We start from the raw sequence: 18,060 nt of genomic DNA on the forward strand, positions 1-18,060 counted from the left end.
CTTGTAAACTCTATTGATTAAGTGTCAGTTTGGGACAACTTTCTTACTGGTTTATTTTTTAGACCGTCACAACAGTTATTTTTTTTAACTTAAACGGTTAAAGTGTGGTAATTGTCAGAAAATTAAGGCCTGACTTTTTAAAAATAAAATAAATCTGTAATAACTATTCTAATTTTTTGAAAAACAATTTCTTTTACAACAACTTTACAGATGTTTCTTAAAACAACTACAACTACCACAAACAAACCCTAACAGTCCATGTCAAATGCAAGCAAAATTTTCTTTCACCAAATGTTTTTTCTTGAACTTCATTTTCGACTTAATTCGGCTTGCATGTTTTCCTAGTCACGAAGTTTCACCAAATGTTTTTTCTTGAACTTCATTTTCGATTTAATTCGATTTATTGTCATTCTTTTTTATATATATATATATATATATATATATATATATATATATATTGAAAAGCATATGAAATATTAAATAAATCATCAAAAAATAATTAAACCGACAATAAATAAGCATTTTATTAAATTCTTAGCAAGCTATTTGTTAAAGAGACAATTATGTTCATAAATATAACTGAACAAGAGGCTCGATGTTCAAATAAGTTCATCTACATTTCAAAAATTTTAAATTTTATTTAAATTTATTTAATTACCGAAATAAATAAAAGTACACAAACCATGTATGAATAAATATTGAACATTTAACTGAAAGCAATAACTAACTTACAGCCTTTATTATCTAAAGAAAGATTTACATACATACCATTCAATTCTCACACAAACCTTGAACATTTAATTCACTAAAATTTTATCTAAATTTATTTAATTACCGAAATGCATATTTCGCTTTTTAAAAGTTAAAAAAGGTGGTATTTTTTTATGTGACATGAAATATTTATGCAGCATGAATATGTAAAAAGGAAAAGTTTAGTTGTTAGATATGTAAATATGTAACAATTGTGTGGTATGTATGTAAATGTCCCTTTATTTTACAGACAATAAAAGCCATTGAAATGAAAGATGATCCATTTTGATTGAAGCAAAAAATAACTACAAACATACACAAATACAACAACAGGAACGGAAAACAGAAAGTATCATACCTTGCTTTGTATGAATTGCTAAACACTATCTCAAATAAATAACTATTCTCTGAAAATCAAAGCCTCCCAGGAAATAGACCTACAAAAGCTTGATAAGCCTGAAAATATATATACTACAGGACACTCAGCTAAGGAGTATCTAACACGCAGGAATAAGGAGATTAAACTCACTGACTCTTAACCTGGCGTTCGTGCTTCAGGCTCATCAACGGCGAGCCTGTTTCCGGCGTGTGAGGTTCGTGATGGGAGTCTTCGAAAGAAAGGCTGTTTAAGAGGTTCGTATTGGATTTTGCGTGGAGGGAGGATTTGGCGATGGGCGTAGGAGTCGAGGGATCTGTTTTATCTTCAGAGGATTGGTCCATCGAGATTGGCATGAATCCGCCGCCGTTGAGTCGCTGCTGTTCTTCGATGATCTTCTTCAGATACTTTCCTTGTGCTTCAATCCTTAACTGGAGCTGCCTTTGGACCTGCAATGTTGATATGGAGTTTTTTTGATATTTTCAGATCTTAAAAAAAAAAAATACATATATATATGTATCATCGATTTCATTGTGCTTTTCAATTTCTCTCTTTTGCCCCCAACCATTATGTTGTACCAATGGAATGCCGTTTTGGCAATCCTTGATTGAGCCTGCAAAAATTTATTACTATATCCTCTACCAAGTTTGAATATAATGTTTACGAACTAGGTAAAAATCATCATGTGTCTTTTACTTGATCGATGTCTTGTCCTAGTAGTGTATTATTTGAGTTGGTTCATTCAAATATTTCAGATCCGAGTTTTATCCTTATCCACTTAGAATTTAGATGGTTTCATATTTTTGTTGATTCAAAGTAGAGAACATCTAAATTCAATATGCTCAAATCCACGACACTTGAACCAATATCCCTAAATTTATCCTAGCCAAAAATTGTTTCAAGTGTCATGGATTTGAGCATATTGAAACAAATTGCACAAATGGAGAAATGATATATTTCACTGATTAGGAAGTTGTTGATGAAATAGGCAAATGACACAACAGACACTGAATAAGGTGAGGATACAAAGGAGAAGAATGGAATCCCAACTGATGAGGGAGAAAAGCTTCAAGCTAAGGACATAAGGGAGACTCCCATAGAATTCATATTGGTGGTCTAAGAGGGTCCAAAGTTCGAGGAACCAACACTAGACACCCAACAATCTTAGATAAGAGAAATTCAGACTTTTCAAATAGATAGGTTCCTTCCTAAGTTGACCCTGTTTAGAGAGGTCAAACATATATTACCGATGAAGCTTTTCTGTGCCACTTATGAAAAACCATGTGGAGCCAATTGGATGTTAAAATCTATTCAGCAGTGTACCCCCGACAGATGATCAGGCAGAATGGATGAACCACAACTTTGAAAGATGTCGTAGGAGTTTGGTGGGAAAGAAAATTCTTCAATGGGATCCAGAATCTACCAAAGGAGAAGATGGAGACTCTCCTGAGAAGTTGCTAAGCCTCCCATAGAGTTCGTCCTAAAGTTGAATACTCCTTACATACTTGTTTATCAGATACACTCGGACAAGTAAGAGGAGAGGAAGTCAACTCCAAATTTAATGCTTCAAAGCTTGGTTTGTGATGATACACATCCATGTACAATTCTAGTTATCATTGTGCCAAAATAGGATGGATAAATATTCTATAAAAATGTACTTTAGAATGTCAACACCAACAGAATTGACTTATCTTGAGATTACAACGTTTCTGTCACCTTCATTATGGTCGAGCTGACGTCATACAATGAGGAGGCAGAAGCTTCGACGGGTGAGATCGAAACTCCTTCCAACCATAGGAGATTGACATTGGCATACCACACAAAATTACAGTGATACTATAGCTGCTACAATACCGTGGGGATACCTATAGTAGAAGACGAGCCAAAATAATCTCGTTTCCTTTCTTATGCTTTCTTTCCTATCGTCCTTCATTCATTTTAAGTTATTTCTTATATATGTGTTGTATTAGGGCTTATAAGTTAGTTTTGCATGTGTTTTGTTTTGAAAAGCTGTCGGCTTCTATTTTCTCCCTTCAAGGGTTGTATCCAAGGATTTAGGTGGTGCTCCGGTTGTATCCCTCTCCCGAGGTAGTGTTTTATCTTCTGTATTCCCCTTCAACATCCCCCCACCCCAAACATTGCTCCCCGCCGTCGTTTCCTGCTGCAGCCGCTCGAAACAGTTGTTGATGCTATTCTTCATGAAGTTTATGCATTACAACCCACGCTCCCTGCGATTCCAGCGCTCCCGCTTGCTGCCATCACAATTCCAACCACCTCCCTTCCACAATCCCAGTTGTCCTCTTTCCAAATCAGCCTCCAGCCCTCCCTCTTGCTGTTTCCGACAGCTCACAACCTTCCAGCCGCCTCATACCTGCTGTCATCGCTGTTCCAGCCACCATAAATCCTCTCCCCTTCCCACCAGCTGCTGTTCCAGTCATCCTGGATCACGTCCTGCCACCTAACCGCTATCCCAACCCTCTTGCACCAACTCCCTGCCATTCCACCTTTCCACCACCTAGGACAGCAATGACCTATTGTCCCGTTGCCATTTCCGCCCGCTTAATCCGCGGTCCCAACTTACCGCTACCTTTCAAACCCTCGACGATCACCACCAACATCCCGAGATCCCACCCTAATTTGATTACTTGTGTTGTGTGTGTTGATAATTTAGATTTTTGGGTGTCGTGTTATTGTATTTTCTCTTTCAAATGTGTTGATTGTAGCCACCTATTTGCTTTCAATTATAATTTTTATTTTTCCTATTTTGGTTTGAATTAATTTCGATATCACAATTTAAAGTACTCTCTAAGAATAATTTGTGGCCTCCTTGGCTCCTTGGCTCCTTGGCTCCTTGTCTCAAGGAAACATACCACCAATATTCTTAAAAACTGGCCTATTATGTCGCAAAACTGATAGCACTCTCATTGAGACTCAGAATGTTGGCAGTAAAGAGAGAAATTTTTAGTATGTCTCTACTTATCATAAGTTAGTTGGTAAATCAAGATCTTTTGCTATAGGAGTTGTGAATCAACACACGCAAACTGTCAAACAAAAATACTGGAACGTTATTTTATGTATGCATAGATATCAAAGTCACCAGAGAAAGAACAAACGTGGACTAAAAATGCAGACCTTAATGTGGAAGCTTTTTAAATGCTGATTATGCTAGATCAGTTAATGATAAAAAGTACCTCTATTTGGTCACATGCTAGAATAAGAAATAAAAAATAGCAGCCACATCAAACACCGAGTACAAAAAATTCATACTAATATTGAAATCTATTTTGCCAGACACCTAACATAAGAAATAATTTCACCCATCATGTTTAGTTAGCCCACTAGACAATAAGAAATTCAACAAAAATGAAAAAAAACAGAATTTCCATTTGCCAACTGCCCAACGCCTCCATATTATCAAATCAAAAGATAAAATGACACTTCATGGGACAAATGAGTTTGTCTTAATATGCGTTGAAATTTATGAATATTCCAAAAGATTTACGTTAAGGCAATATACTCATAGTAAATATTTTTTCCTCAAAATAAACTCAAAACTAGGTGAGCGGCCTTGCCTCCAGTTGTTCGTGCAGCCGCTTTTGCACCTCCATCTGCAACTTCAGTGCTTCACTTATTTGTATACCACTGAAAATAAAAAAATAAAAAGATATACCTTGATCACAAAAATATTTCATTTAAATCCATTCACCAAACATCAAAACTAATAAGTAGCACAATAAAGGAAATAAAGCAAAACATGGAAAATAAGAAAACACAGAAAATGTACAATTATATTACATTCACTTCCTGAAAGATGCGCGTATTTTTGGTTTCAACCAGTATTCCGTGTTGTAACATTATGTGAAACACAAATGTTTCCATCTTCATCACCATTACATTATAATAAAAAATCCATTTAACACCAAGTTAACTTGGAATAATATAGATAACAAAAGACAGTGTATTGCAGAAACTCAGATTAGAGAACAGGTTGAGAATGCAGAGGTAGTTTCTTTTAGGATACTGGTTAGGCATCTGAACTTGCAAAGGGCAGACTACTCTTTCCAATAAGAACAAGCAAGTCAAAAAGAGTTAATGCTTCAACAGCTTAGTATTCACTTGATTTATCATTGCCAAAATAATCATCATTAGCCTTATCCCAACTTTTTGAGGTCAACCTTAGGAATCCTCATTTTTCATTACTTCTTGAGATGTAAACCTAATATTTGCAAATCATTTCGAACAATTTCCAGGTAGGTTACCTTAAGTCTTTCCCTTTGCCTTTGTCATCCTCAAATGCTAATTTATCAGGCTTGGTGTATTTTTTGTCTTTCATTGTAAAAGTCCAAATGACATGAGTTTATTTTTAACTATCCTATCTTAAATAAATATCTCTATCAATTCCACAAAGAAAATCATTCCTTGATTTTTCATTCCTAGTTTGTCCGCATTTCACTAAACTGAGCTGCTGACAACCTTTTATTTGGCTAACAAACAAATCAAGATATAAAATAGCCAGTTTGATTGTAATTTTATAAGATTTACCGTAAGCCTCAAATGCCCTAAGAAACTTGACCACTCTAACAACTCAACCTTAATTCTAAGTTGTATCCTCATACTTCTATAAAATAGATCCAATATAAATACATATTTTACGCTTACTGGACATCTACAAGGGGATGTACCTTGGTGTATGCTTTTTGCTGACGATATCCTTCTCGTGGATAAAACGAGAGAAAAAGTCCAGGAAAAACTTGAATTATTGAGGTCTACAATGGAGTTTAAAGGCCTTCATTTAAGTATAACTAAAACTGAATACATGGAATGTAATTTTAGTAGTAATAGCTCTAGTGACAGAAGTGTGACTTTGGGTGATCAAATTATTAAAAGGTGTGAACGATTTAGATACCTTGGGTCCGTTGTTCAAAGCGATGGTGATATAGATGGGGATGTTAATAGTAGAATTCAAGTTTTTTGGTTGAAGTGGAGGAATGCTTCGGGCCTTTTGTATGATAGAAAAGTACCGCTCAGACTGAAAGGAAAATTTTATAAGACGGTGGTGAGACCTGCAATGCTATATGGCGCTGAATGTTGGCCGTTAAAGGAGAAGAATAATAATAAGTTAATTGTTGCCGAGATGAGAATGATTAGGTGGATGAGTGGCTTTACACTTAGAGACAAAATGCGAAATGAATATATCCGTATCAAGGTTGGTGTAGCTCCTGTGAGTGATAGGGTTGGTGTAGCTCCTGTGACAGACAAAATTAGAGAAAGTCGTCTTAGATGGTTTGGTCAGACCATCTGATGATTATCTGATGATTCGATTAGGAGAGCAGATGTTCTAGATTCGACTTGTGTTAAGAAAGGCAGAGGAAGACCAACGAAGACTTGGGCTTATTGTATTAAAAATGACCTAAATTTACTAGAACTAAATGAAAATATGACACAAAATAAGACGCAATGGAGAAAAAGGATTCATGTAGCCGACCCCACGTAGTGGGATTAAGGCTTTTTTGTTGTTGTTGTTGTAATAGATTATTATTAATATTACACCCACTAAAATTGCACATCATATACCAGATCTCTGTTATACCAATTCAAAGCTTTCTAATTTTTAAATATTTTCTCAATTATTACAAATTTTCACAATAATTGTTAAATATAATTAGCCTCACATTATTAACATAATACTGTTTAAAAGGAAAAAAAGCCCTCAATCGTGTGAGCTTGTTTAACTCACATGTGGCATGCAGATGATTTGAATGGTGGTGTGCTTTGATAGGCAAATTTTGCTGGATGTGACTCAAAGGGCTCGTTTAAAATTTTATTTTTAAGCTCTATAAGTTAGGCTCGAAAAAGGATCATTTATGTTTTCAAACAAATTGCTCATTTATTGCTCGACAATCACAAAATAAACTGTGGAGCCAAAGCTCAAGCAAGCATGAATCTAAATGAACTAAGCTTGAGAACTATTACTTACAAAAGCTTAAATTTAGCCCAAGCCCAACTCAAACAAGATTTTAATAAAAGAGCATGGGCTCTAATAGCCTCCGGCTTGGCTCGACTTGGCTCATTTCACTTGTAATCCTTACACTGACGATATTATTTTCTACATAATTGCTTAGAGTTTTTTTTTAATATTCTTGTTTATATTGTTTGAATTATAAAATTATCATCTTAAGTCATATTGTTGTCATTCATTAATTAGAAAAAAAATAAGAAAATATTCAATTTAGGTCAACTTTCATAAATACTGTTAAATTAAAAAACATATTTGTCTTAATGCCAAAAACAAAACAACTTATTTCGTAGATGTGTGTGTGTGTGTGTTCCTTGTGATTCGAGTAAAAGAAATGTTGGTGCAGTGTTAACAAAGACATCAAACAACTTCCTTAACAAAGAAATTGAATAAGAGCAAACATAAAAATTTTAAGTATTATGAAAACTCACAAAAAAATAATAATAAAGATTTTATGCTACTTTATGGCCATCAAGCTTTAAAATATCTTAGTTCACAAAATAAAAATAATAATAAATGTAGACATTCCACGTGGGTTGAATTTTAGTAGGAGAACACTTCTACCTCAAGCAATGTGCTAGAAATGAACATAAGCATTTTATTTCTTCAAGTAGGGTTGCTATAATGTATTACATAATGTTAGTTAAGTTAATTGACTTTAATCAAAGTTAAAGAAGAACATAACACCTAAAGTGCTTTAATGGGATATATCCTAACTTAAATAATAACTTATCCATTTGCAAAAAGTTTCATATTTAGATATAATTTGCTTATTTAAGGGGTTTTGTCATTAATGGGCCTTTCTATTTTAAAGCTGCATGCAGGTTGAGCTGTTGAACATTTTGGAAAAGATAAACCATCATTATGATTAAGAATATACAGTATTAGCCTAATTTTAGAAGAGATATAATGTGCATAGATTTACTAGACAAAAAATTAATAACAAGATAAAAAAGAAATAAAATATTAGGATTTATACACATTTGCCTATTTTATATAGGCATTCAGAAGGTGCTAATATGGACTTTGAATTAGCACTACCAGGACCCTGAGCAAACACGATTATATTATGAAAAAATAGATCAGTCTTTATGACATGACTCATTTCAGTTCTTTCATAAAATTGTTGCTTCTCACATCACCAAATCATACTTTAAGGAAATGGTTGAATTACATGAATTGCCTTAAATAATTGTATCAAACACGGATGTAAAATTCATGAGTTAAATTTGAAAAGCTCTTGGAGAAAGATGGAAACCCAATAAAAACTTTCATTTGCTCATCACCTACAAATTGATGACAAAAAGATGTACATAACGAGAGTTTGGGTAACTAGTACTTATGTTTGTGAATTTGATACCCATGATTGAGTGTGCATAAAGATTTTCTATAATACGTCAACATGCATTTTAAATAATTATAATGTTTCAATCTTGAAAGCCCAGGTCATGTTAAGTTGATTGAGTCAAGGTTTTTAAGGTCTATTTAGCTATGCCAATTATGATCGAGTAAAGTCTAATCAAACACTTCGTCAAAAAATTATACATATCTTTTTCCATAATTTAAATTGGATGATAAAATTGCTGATTTCAACTTCATCATTTTACATGCTTTTACAAGTACTTTTTATTTTAGCCAAACCGGTTACGTGTGAACTTTCGTTGTGGTAAGTGTCAATTAAATTATTGATTTTTTTGGTGGCTTTGAACTTATAATTGATTTATTTGATTTAAATGATGCATTATACTATCTTTTCCAAGGATTTCTTGTATTTGAAGTTTATAACAAAAGTAATGAATCTTTGGTTTAATTAGTGGTCTTTAAAAGTGCAAATCTCTAATTTGTTTTCTGTGGTCTATAAAAACTGCATAATCTAATTGCATTAGGAACTCTACATCCTAAGATGACCTACACTATTTCGAGATGAAAAGGACCAAGAAATTTAGTTCACCTGGAATTGTCAAGTTTTGAAAGCACGTCATCGGATTCTTTCAGTTCTCTTGTGACTGAAAGGACAGAAAATTAGCAAAAGAGGCCCATCATAAAAAAAATACATCCAAATAGAAAACAAAATAGAATGTGTCAAAATGATCCCCTTACTCTTTTCGGGGGGCTATTTCAACCACAGTCAATAAAAATATCAAATTATTCCAACGTGGTAGTCCTCCCTGAGGACTATTCCAACTAATATTAAAAAAGTATGGGGACAATTGTGACACTTCTATAGATCCTCGGACTACAATGAGCCCATATAAATAGTCAAAATACCATTTTGGCAATTTACTCGAAAACTAAATCTACTAAATTAGCTGCCAATAATATAAAGTTTTAATCTAGTAAATAGTATAACACTACCTTCAGCTGATGAGTCTGGAAGGCACTTTGCCAAACGGTATTTCTACATGGGACAAATTGACAACGTTAGCTAACACCTAAAGAAAGCAGGCAACAAAGTCTAAATGGCATCAAGTTTGGCTCTTTCAAATACCTGCAAGTGGCTTTTCACATGGTATATTGTCAAACCTTGCACACCCATAACCCTTTGAACACCTTTAGGAGTAGCTCCTGCCAAATGATAAGGCATTCTAAACATTTCATTTTGTGTCATTTAGAGAAACTCATTTGATGAAAGATATAAAATATATAGAACTTGAATCCTGGTGCTCAATAATTACAATTAAGATCTTCTCAAAGAACTCAAGAATTTTTTAAAATGTATCAAAAAGAAACTGTAGGCATGCTTGTGCATTAAAATTAAGGGGTATTTAAATAAATACCACCCAATTTTTATGTATACACATATCTAACACAAAATTTTTTCTTTATACATTCATACCACCCAAATCTTTCATATCACATAAAAAAAATACTATTTTTAACTTTTAAAAAGTGAAATGCATCTTTTCTTGAACATTGCATATCACATTAAAATATCAAAAAGGTTACAAAATTATGCATATGTGCACCTATCCTATATAAAATGTGATCTATCATCAATTAGTATAAAGGAAAGTTCATTATTCTCATCAACATGCATCAAAAATAAGAGCCAAGAAGGGCAAGCTTAGCACAAAAATGAGCAGCCCTGTTACATTCATGAGGTATGCAAGAAAATAAAACTTGCTTAAAGTTCAAAAGAAAGACTATGTCCTGAGCCTCATATGGTTGGTGTTGCCAAATCTTTCTCCATAGTGGATTGCAAAAACTTAATGATGTTTGCATCATCGCATTCGATGAGAATGCCCTTGTATTCCTACATCCATGGTTCATGCATGGCATGTAACATTTGGATCACCCGGAGTTCAACCTGTGCGCTGTCCCAATTCTCAAATTGCTCCCCGTCGGCACAAATCCCCGTCCCTTGTTTGTCCTGAAAAATGGCACGAATACCCGCAGCCCTGAATGGAAGAAGTGCCCCATCGATGTTCACATCAAGCCATCCAGAAGGGAAGGATGTTCACTTTAAGCCAATACCGGCAGCCCTGGATGGAAGCCCCGTCAATGTTCACTTTAAGCCATCCGGAAGGGGGGGATACCAGAAAGAATGAAAGACCGACTCGATAGGTTAGCTAGTATCCCATTGCTCCCAAAATGGATAAAAAAAAAATACTGCTTTTAACGCAGATGTAAGGTGGCATATTTGTAAAAATTGAAGTTTGGTGTAGATATGTAAATACATAAGAAATGAGTAGTATGTATGTAAATTTTCCTAAAGTTAAATGTTTAGCACCGTAACTTGATTATAACATAATAATATTAATATTAATATTATTATTACTATTACGCATACATGGAAAGGTTCCCTGCCATCATGTATTACTTCAATAAATTACATCTTTTGTCTAAACTAAAGAAACTTTTCATAAATTACTTTCTTTCGAAATTCAGGACTTTCCACATATTCTCCCATTCTTCCTCACAAGGTAGGAGTAAAGGGTGTTTTTGTAAAATGTATAATGAACAACTTTAAATCGTTCGATAGCTTAAAAAAATAAGCACTTACTGTCCGGCCCTCCGAGTTGAGTTACAGCATCCACAAATCGCTCATGAAGCTCATTCGTCCAACGTAATCGCTGCCTTGAAGCCGCGCCAGGGTTGTTTTGGTTATTGCCTCCAGCATGTGGGGCCATAGCACTGATATTCATTTCTATTTACTGAGCATAAGCCAGTGAAGAACAGTCTCCAAGGCTGATGTTAGAAACTGAAGGTTGATATATTTGTCATCCTCTGTAAAATAAACAAAGAACAATAGTTAGGCACATGCCGGTATGATCAGAAAATTACAGGAGAAGAAATCTATGATTTTAATAAGAGAAACCTCTGTATGAGATAAGCCAATACAGCATGAAGCTGCATTATTTTTATCTCTCGCCTCTAAGCCAAAGAGATGAAAAGACTCTCTTAGTCTTCTTAATATCGGTAATGCTATTACTAGAAAAGAAAGAGGCGTTTTCCAACTTGGAAGAAGCTAAGGAATATATGTAGCTGACAATTTTACCTTATAAGGAATAACAGGCAAATTCAAATTGTATTATATGTTTGGTTTTCTAAAACAGAATTTTAAGAGCGGGGACAAGCCATGCATGCCATCTAACAAGGATTGTACCATGAAGAGATTTTCATGCCACAAGTAATTAAAAAAATATATATAAAGCTTCTTATTAATAAGTTTATACCAAGAGAAGAGGATTTCATTTTAAAATGAGGTCCTCTCCTTCATTGGTATTAGAAAGGAAACATGCCCTCTTTAAGAAAAAAATTATCCTCAAAAAAAACCAAGAAGCATGAAACAATGGAGGCCGTTGAATTTTAAACTATGAAAGACATCCATTGAGCCCTGTCAATTTTCAAAAGAATTCTTTTAAATTTGATTAAATACCTTTGAACTAATTTTATAGGATAAATTCTTTGCTATCTATACAAAAAGTTATTATTAAATATCACATGTTTCAAAATAAAATGCTTTTATATTTATTATGTATATATTAAGATACAAAGTGAGAGAAAACCGCAGAAAATGTTTATAAAATAGTGGAAAGGTTCAGATTAAAATGGAAACCTCACCTTCTTGAATTCTTTAATAAAGATTAAAATGGAACCCTCTCCTATTCATGGCTTTTCAAGACACTTTTTTTCCTTTTTAGAAATAACTCTCCTAAATGCCAAGATAAAGAAGAAAAAAGAGGTCCTTATTTAGAAATAAAGGAAGATTTCAATTGCAAAATGCAACCCTCTCCAATTTGAGATATTTTTTTTAATAAATATGCCCAATTAAATATTTTTATTAAACTTAAAAGATTAATTGGTCTAAAATATTGACGAAGTCCTAAAAAAGTGCTTAGCATAGGATTAGTCTTAATTATTTGAACAAGTGCTTCTATGATCCCTGTGCCCAAAGACATGGAGGGGTTAGTGGCCCTTCCTCTACACGATCAGATTGCATTGGAAAGAGTGTCAACCCATTGATAAAATTTGGAGGCCTTCCCCTACACCATCAAATCGCATTAGGAAGTGTATCAACCCATTGATAAAGTTTGGAGAAACACATTTGAACAACACTTCTCATAGATTCAGACCTAACATTCGGGTTTCCAATTTAAATCTTTTTTAGCACCAATCTGAAGGCCACTAACATAATCTGACATAAAAAATAAAATCTCCCTCATAATAAATCTTGGAGCCTAAAACCTGCACCGATTTGCCCATTATCTCGAAGGGCATGATGGTCAATCTAATCTTGATGATAAAGTGTAGTGGTTTTCAAAATTCGGATTACCTGAAGACCAAGATGCCATCAATCAAAAGGCATTTCAATCTAATACAAATGAAATGGATCAATCATTTACCCAACAATTTAGTAAGGTACAAAAATACCCATCCTTCAACAATACCCCTGAAGATGTAGGCAAAAGAATTTTTTGTCCGGACTCCAAACATAGCTCTACGTGCGGACTCCCAATAATATATCGCCATGTGTGCTCTATCGGGCCTACCCAAAAAAATATTAAAGTGAAACAACGAACTCCGCAATAACCCCGAAATAACATCACGATTCCACTTTAATAACTCCAAAATAACACTGTGGAGGTTATTTCGGGGTTATTTATGGGTTATTTCCGGATTATTGAAGAGAAACTCATATATTCTATTTCAATAACCCCGAAATAACACAAAAATAACCTTCGTGGTGTTATTTCGGGATTATTGAAGTGAAACCGCAGAAGTTATTTCAGATTTATTTATGGGTTATGTCGGGGTTATTAAAGTGTAATATATGGGTTTCTCTTCCATAACCCCGAAATAACCTTCACGGTTCCACTTCAATAACCCCATAATGTAGCATACATTGCGCCATATTATTAGAGTCCGCACGTAGAGCTACGTCCGGAGTTCGGGCAGAAATTTTTTCCCCGAAGAGATGTAAAAGAATTCTTATCAGTGACTTATTCCTCCAAAAAATTTCTTCTTAGGCATCAAAATATCTTCCTTTCAAGAGATAATTCCTCAGAACATGCTAAGATAATTAGGCCATGTGAAAATGGAGACACTTTCATCTCGAAACCTAGATTAATTCAATTTCATGAAAGACATTCAACAATTTCGGATCATATGTGAGAAAATATCGCCATGTTTGTGATTAGGGTGCTTCTTCCGTTACAACAAATAATTTCTTAATTTAGCCAAAGAAGCGATTATAAGAGCAACAACAAAAAGGCACTCATTGGAATCAAATCTTCAGATAATATCTAACCGTCAATTTCAAATCATATTTATCTAACATAATTTTATATAAAAATCAAATCTTCAAGAGAATCAATCCCTAATCCTAAGCTCTTGATGAATAAATACATCATTCCAAAAAACATGATGGCCCGACACAAATTTTAATGATGTTGTGACATAATTATCACTTTGAGAAACAAAATGGCATCAATCATGGCCAATCCAATCAAGCATGGAACCCAGAAGAATAGGGATCAATCATCTGCCATAAACTTCACCAAAGTACGAAAATACCCTTCTTTTAATACTATCAAACATTCCAAGTGTTAAGATAAAAAATTTTACTGTGAAACTAATTTTTCCAAGAAATTTTTTATATTTTTTCATTTTAAGTTTTCTAAGCTGACATAAGCATCCAAGAGTTTTTTCGAGGAACAATTCCTTATAACAAGCTGACCTTCTTTGGACACATGTACAAGGAAAGACCCAACACAAAAGCACTTGTTTTTCCATCAACTCAAATGACTTCAAACTATTTATAAAACCCAAATATTTATTAAAAATTTAATAATAAATTTTTTTTTTAAAATGGATTGCTTCTTTTATTCATGAATTTTCAGGAGGGAAATGTTCTTCAATTTGAGCATGAAGAAATAAGGTTGCCAAGCAAATGAGCAGCAATTGCCTATTATTGATATTTTGTCGCCCAATACTTACTAACAAGAAGAGAGGACGAAGGGAGTAAAGTTTGTTAGGAACTGTGAACCACAAGGGAGACAAGTTAAGCCTAATAAGTAATTGGCAAATATATTTTTCACTAAAAAATTTTAATTTGATAAGTGAAAACGAAACATGAGCATATGGATTTTTAACTATGCATTATGGTGCTAAAAACGATAATCTATCTACCTTAACAAATCTTTCATAATGTGGTAGTTTTAACATCGGCCACCACCACCTACAAGCCATGAACCTTCCATAAAAACCAACCGAAGTGACAAATATTAATTTAGCCAAAGTGATCATTCAACCACATTTAAAGCTCTCAATTATGAGGACTCCATAAAATGGCCCACTATTTGGGGCCCAACCACACATCAGTCACACACCCAAGCCAAGCAACAACTTTGATCTTATATAACACTTATGTGAAACATAGAGAACTAGTCTGGACCAATCTATTTTTAAATTAGGTGTTAGACATGTAAATATATAAGAAATGTGTGGTATGTGTGGAATTGCCCCAAAGCTTAGAGGGGTGCGCCAAATTACTAATATACCGACAAGAAGTTTCAATAATCTAATGAAGGAGAAAAAAAACACTATTGTTGGGGCATCAAAAAAATGTGTCCGAAGATATGCATTTTGTAATGTTTATGTAGATAAGCATTTTAGGATCAGAATTTTGAGATTTAGAATGAACCTTCCGCACATTAAGGTGCTGTCTGGTGACAGATTTAGTTAGATTTAACTTAAATCTTCCAAGACAGAATCCTGTATTCAAAAAATTCAGATGTTTATCAATTTCTTCTCAGTTTTACCTTAAACCCTGGATTTACAGAATTTACTAAATCCATTAACAAACAGCCCTTAACAGATTAAAAGAAAGAAACTGAAGACCAATTGACCCTTAAAGAATCAACTCAACGAAACCCTAAGGCGTTGAAAACTAAACTTTTCCTACTGAACCGGACTTTGCAGCTCTCACAGTCTGCTACTCACTAAACTATATCATGATATAAATCCCTAGTTCTGAAAATTGAGTTAACTAGATTTGAGAGGGGCAAACCGATATTACAGAGAGTGAGAGAAAGAAAAAAAGAAGGTTTGCCGGAGAAACAAAACATCAAAATGAACAAGATAGACCAATATCCACCAGGGATCGAATCACCTATCGGGCTCTCCAATCAAACTTCTCTAAGAAACAATAGATTCCGAAATCCCCTAGAGTCAAACCGGATCGATTCCACCCAAAATCTCTCAGAAAATACAGGAAGCCCATCAAATTCAAAGCAAACAAGAAACTGAACATAGAATGAGAAATGATCAGAAAAAATTAAGAAAAAAAATCTCAAAACTCAAAAAACTTGAGCTTCGGACGATTAAAATAACTCATGATAGGATTTTTTACTCTGAAGACAAATATAAGACAGTAAACCCATACATGCCGACAAAGTCATGAAAAAATCAAGCTTTTGAAGATACAATGTCGAGAATCAAACCTTTCCAAAATTTTCTTCCGAAATTCTACAGGCAGCATCTGATCAGAGGGAGGCATCGGTAGACCATACATGGTAATAGTAGAGTCGCTTTCTAGCCGGAGCTCCCATCCTTTGGAAATGGAAGCTATTGGTGACGGCCGCTAACGGCATCTTGCCCAAAATATTCCGGCGTTTTTGTTTTTTTCTTTCTGATCTTTTATATTTTTTATTTTTTATTTTTTAATTTACGTTCATTCCACATATTACTTTAGGTATTTACATGTTAACACATAAACATTGGTTTTTACATTTATACCACCCAAAAATTGCATGTCAAATAAAAAAATACCACCATTGTAAAATACACTTTTTCACGCACGGATAAGGTGGTATGTTTGTTAAAACATAACTTTAGGTGTTATATATGTAAATACATAGGAATTTATTATAGGTACTTCCATTATAGTAATAAGAAAAAGTATCAATTTTTTGAATTTTTCTAAGAGTTTGGGTCATGGTTTGTGAATTGATACAATTAGGGAGAAATCTAAATAAGGGTGAATAAAGAGAATGGATATGTTCTGCAAGCCTCAACTATATATCTTTGCAATGATCTTTCTCCAAAAATGTAGAAAATGTTATCTAACGAGCAAGAAAGAACGAGAGAGGAAGCAAAAGACCCCAAAAAGTTACAGCATGAGGTCTTCCCATAAGGCATATGAGAGTATCCTTCTGGAATCTCTCTTTTCCTCCTATGCAAGTTCAAGAAAATATAAAAATATGAGTCGTGGTGTATAAATCTAACCATGATGTCTCGATGAAAACATTACAACGTGGATATCGGGTGGCTCATAAATGAGAAAGTTGTTTATGTCAATTTTTTATGTCAGTCTTGTCGGGTGGCTCATAAATGAGAAAGTTGTTTATGTCAGTCTTAACTTTTTGCACTTTGTTATTCTAAGGATCATTGTTGAGTCAAGCTCGATGAATGAAAATGATTGTTAATTCGCTAGATGAATTTGACATGTCAGTTTGTCAGGTTAATCCTGCAAACCGGTCCGCCAGATGAATAAGACAGGTCATCTCGACAATTGGTATAGAACAACTAACACACCTAGTGAAGTCAGTGGATCCCTCGACTGATTATTCTAGTGATGGTGGTTTCTTCTGAATAAATGGGCTTATCAAGCTCATGAGGCATGTTGGACGTATTTTAGCCCACTGAAGCAAATATTTGGTATACATATGTTGATGATATATTAGAAGAAATATGCTTAAGATATTGATGCCCAAAAAATTGATTGTTTATCTAGGAAATTTTGAGTATTTAGTGAGTATATGATGCTTTACTCAGCACAATGAATATTAAATTATGTGCTCCTACTATCTGAATATAAAAACACACATTAATCCAATAAAATCAATTATCTTCAAATGAAGATCATCACTAAAGCTGAACCAATATAAAGAAGCTTGATGTATAATATGACTTTAAACCCTCGAATAGCAAGATCCACATAGATGATAGTAACTGACATTTAGAAATTTCAATGCCCAAGTTTCCAATAGATTAGCATATTTTCAAAAAACTTCAATAGTGAATAGCAAACGAGATGCATGTGTCAAGGCAAATTTAACTGGGGTAGGGTTTACATGTAAATTTTTATCTAGTAAATCTTTCTGATGTTAAATAATAAAAAATATTTAACATGATTGATATGAAAATTTTGGAGCATTTACATACTGTTGAATCCAAAAATGTCTGAGAAACACACCCAAGAAATAGAACATTTTGTTATGAAGGGATGAGAGAGAGAGAGAGAGAGCACAACAGGGGACAGTAAAAGAGAGTGTCATTTATTTATGACATGGACCCTTCTTTATAGGCATAGGTCTCAGATTTATGACATGGACCCTTCTTTATAGGCATAGGTCCCAGCATTACAAAAGTACATATTAGTCCTCTCATTATTAACTTTTCAGATGGCAAAAGT

General features: G+C 33.9%; 1 protein-coding gene across 1 annotated transcript; it reads right to left on the reverse strand.

Annotated features, from left to right (window-relative positions):
* Positions 1-1,089: 1,089 nt before the first annotated feature.
* Positions 1,090-16,229, reverse strand: LOC110033428 (myb family transcription factor PHL7-like). The gene is made up of 7 exons (XM_020737401.1): positions 16,088-16,229; positions 11,146-11,369; positions 9,631-9,707; positions 9,498-9,540; positions 9,094-9,148; positions 4,699-4,768; positions 1,090-1,575 (listed from the first exon to the last, which is right to left on the reverse strand). Exons 2-7 carry the CDS (start codon positions 11,285-11,287, stop codon positions 1,276-1,278), a joined length of 687 nt encoding a protein of 228 aa, XP_020593060.1. The 5' UTR covers positions 11,288-11,369; positions 16,088-16,229; the 3' UTR covers positions 1,090-1,275.
* Between the last annotated feature and the right edge of the window lie 1,831 nt (positions 16,230-18,060).

This window comes from Phalaenopsis equestris, unplaced genomic scaffold, assembly GCF_001263595.1.
Source record: "Phalaenopsis equestris unplaced genomic scaffold, ASM126359v1 Scaffold001181, whole genome shotgun sequence".
In the NCBI taxonomy this organism is placed as follows: domain Eukaryota; kingdom Viridiplantae; phylum Streptophyta; class Magnoliopsida; order Asparagales; family Orchidaceae; genus Phalaenopsis; species Phalaenopsis equestris.

Bases quoted from the DNA above. Each gene is read 5' to 3' on its own strand.
- LOC110033428 (XM_020737401.1), bottom strand. From the start codon at position 11,287: ATGAATATCAGTGCTATGGCCCCACATGCTGGAGGCAATAACCAAAAC. The intron at 9,708-11,145 runs GTAAGTGCTTAT...ATCATTTGGCAG, and splicing joins TCAACTCGGAGGGCCGGACA to GAGCTACTCCTAAAGGTGTT. The intron at 9,541-9,630 runs GTATTTGAAAGA...TGTCCCATGTAG, and splicing joins ATGTGAAAAGCCACTTGCAG to AAATACCGTTTGGCAAAGTG.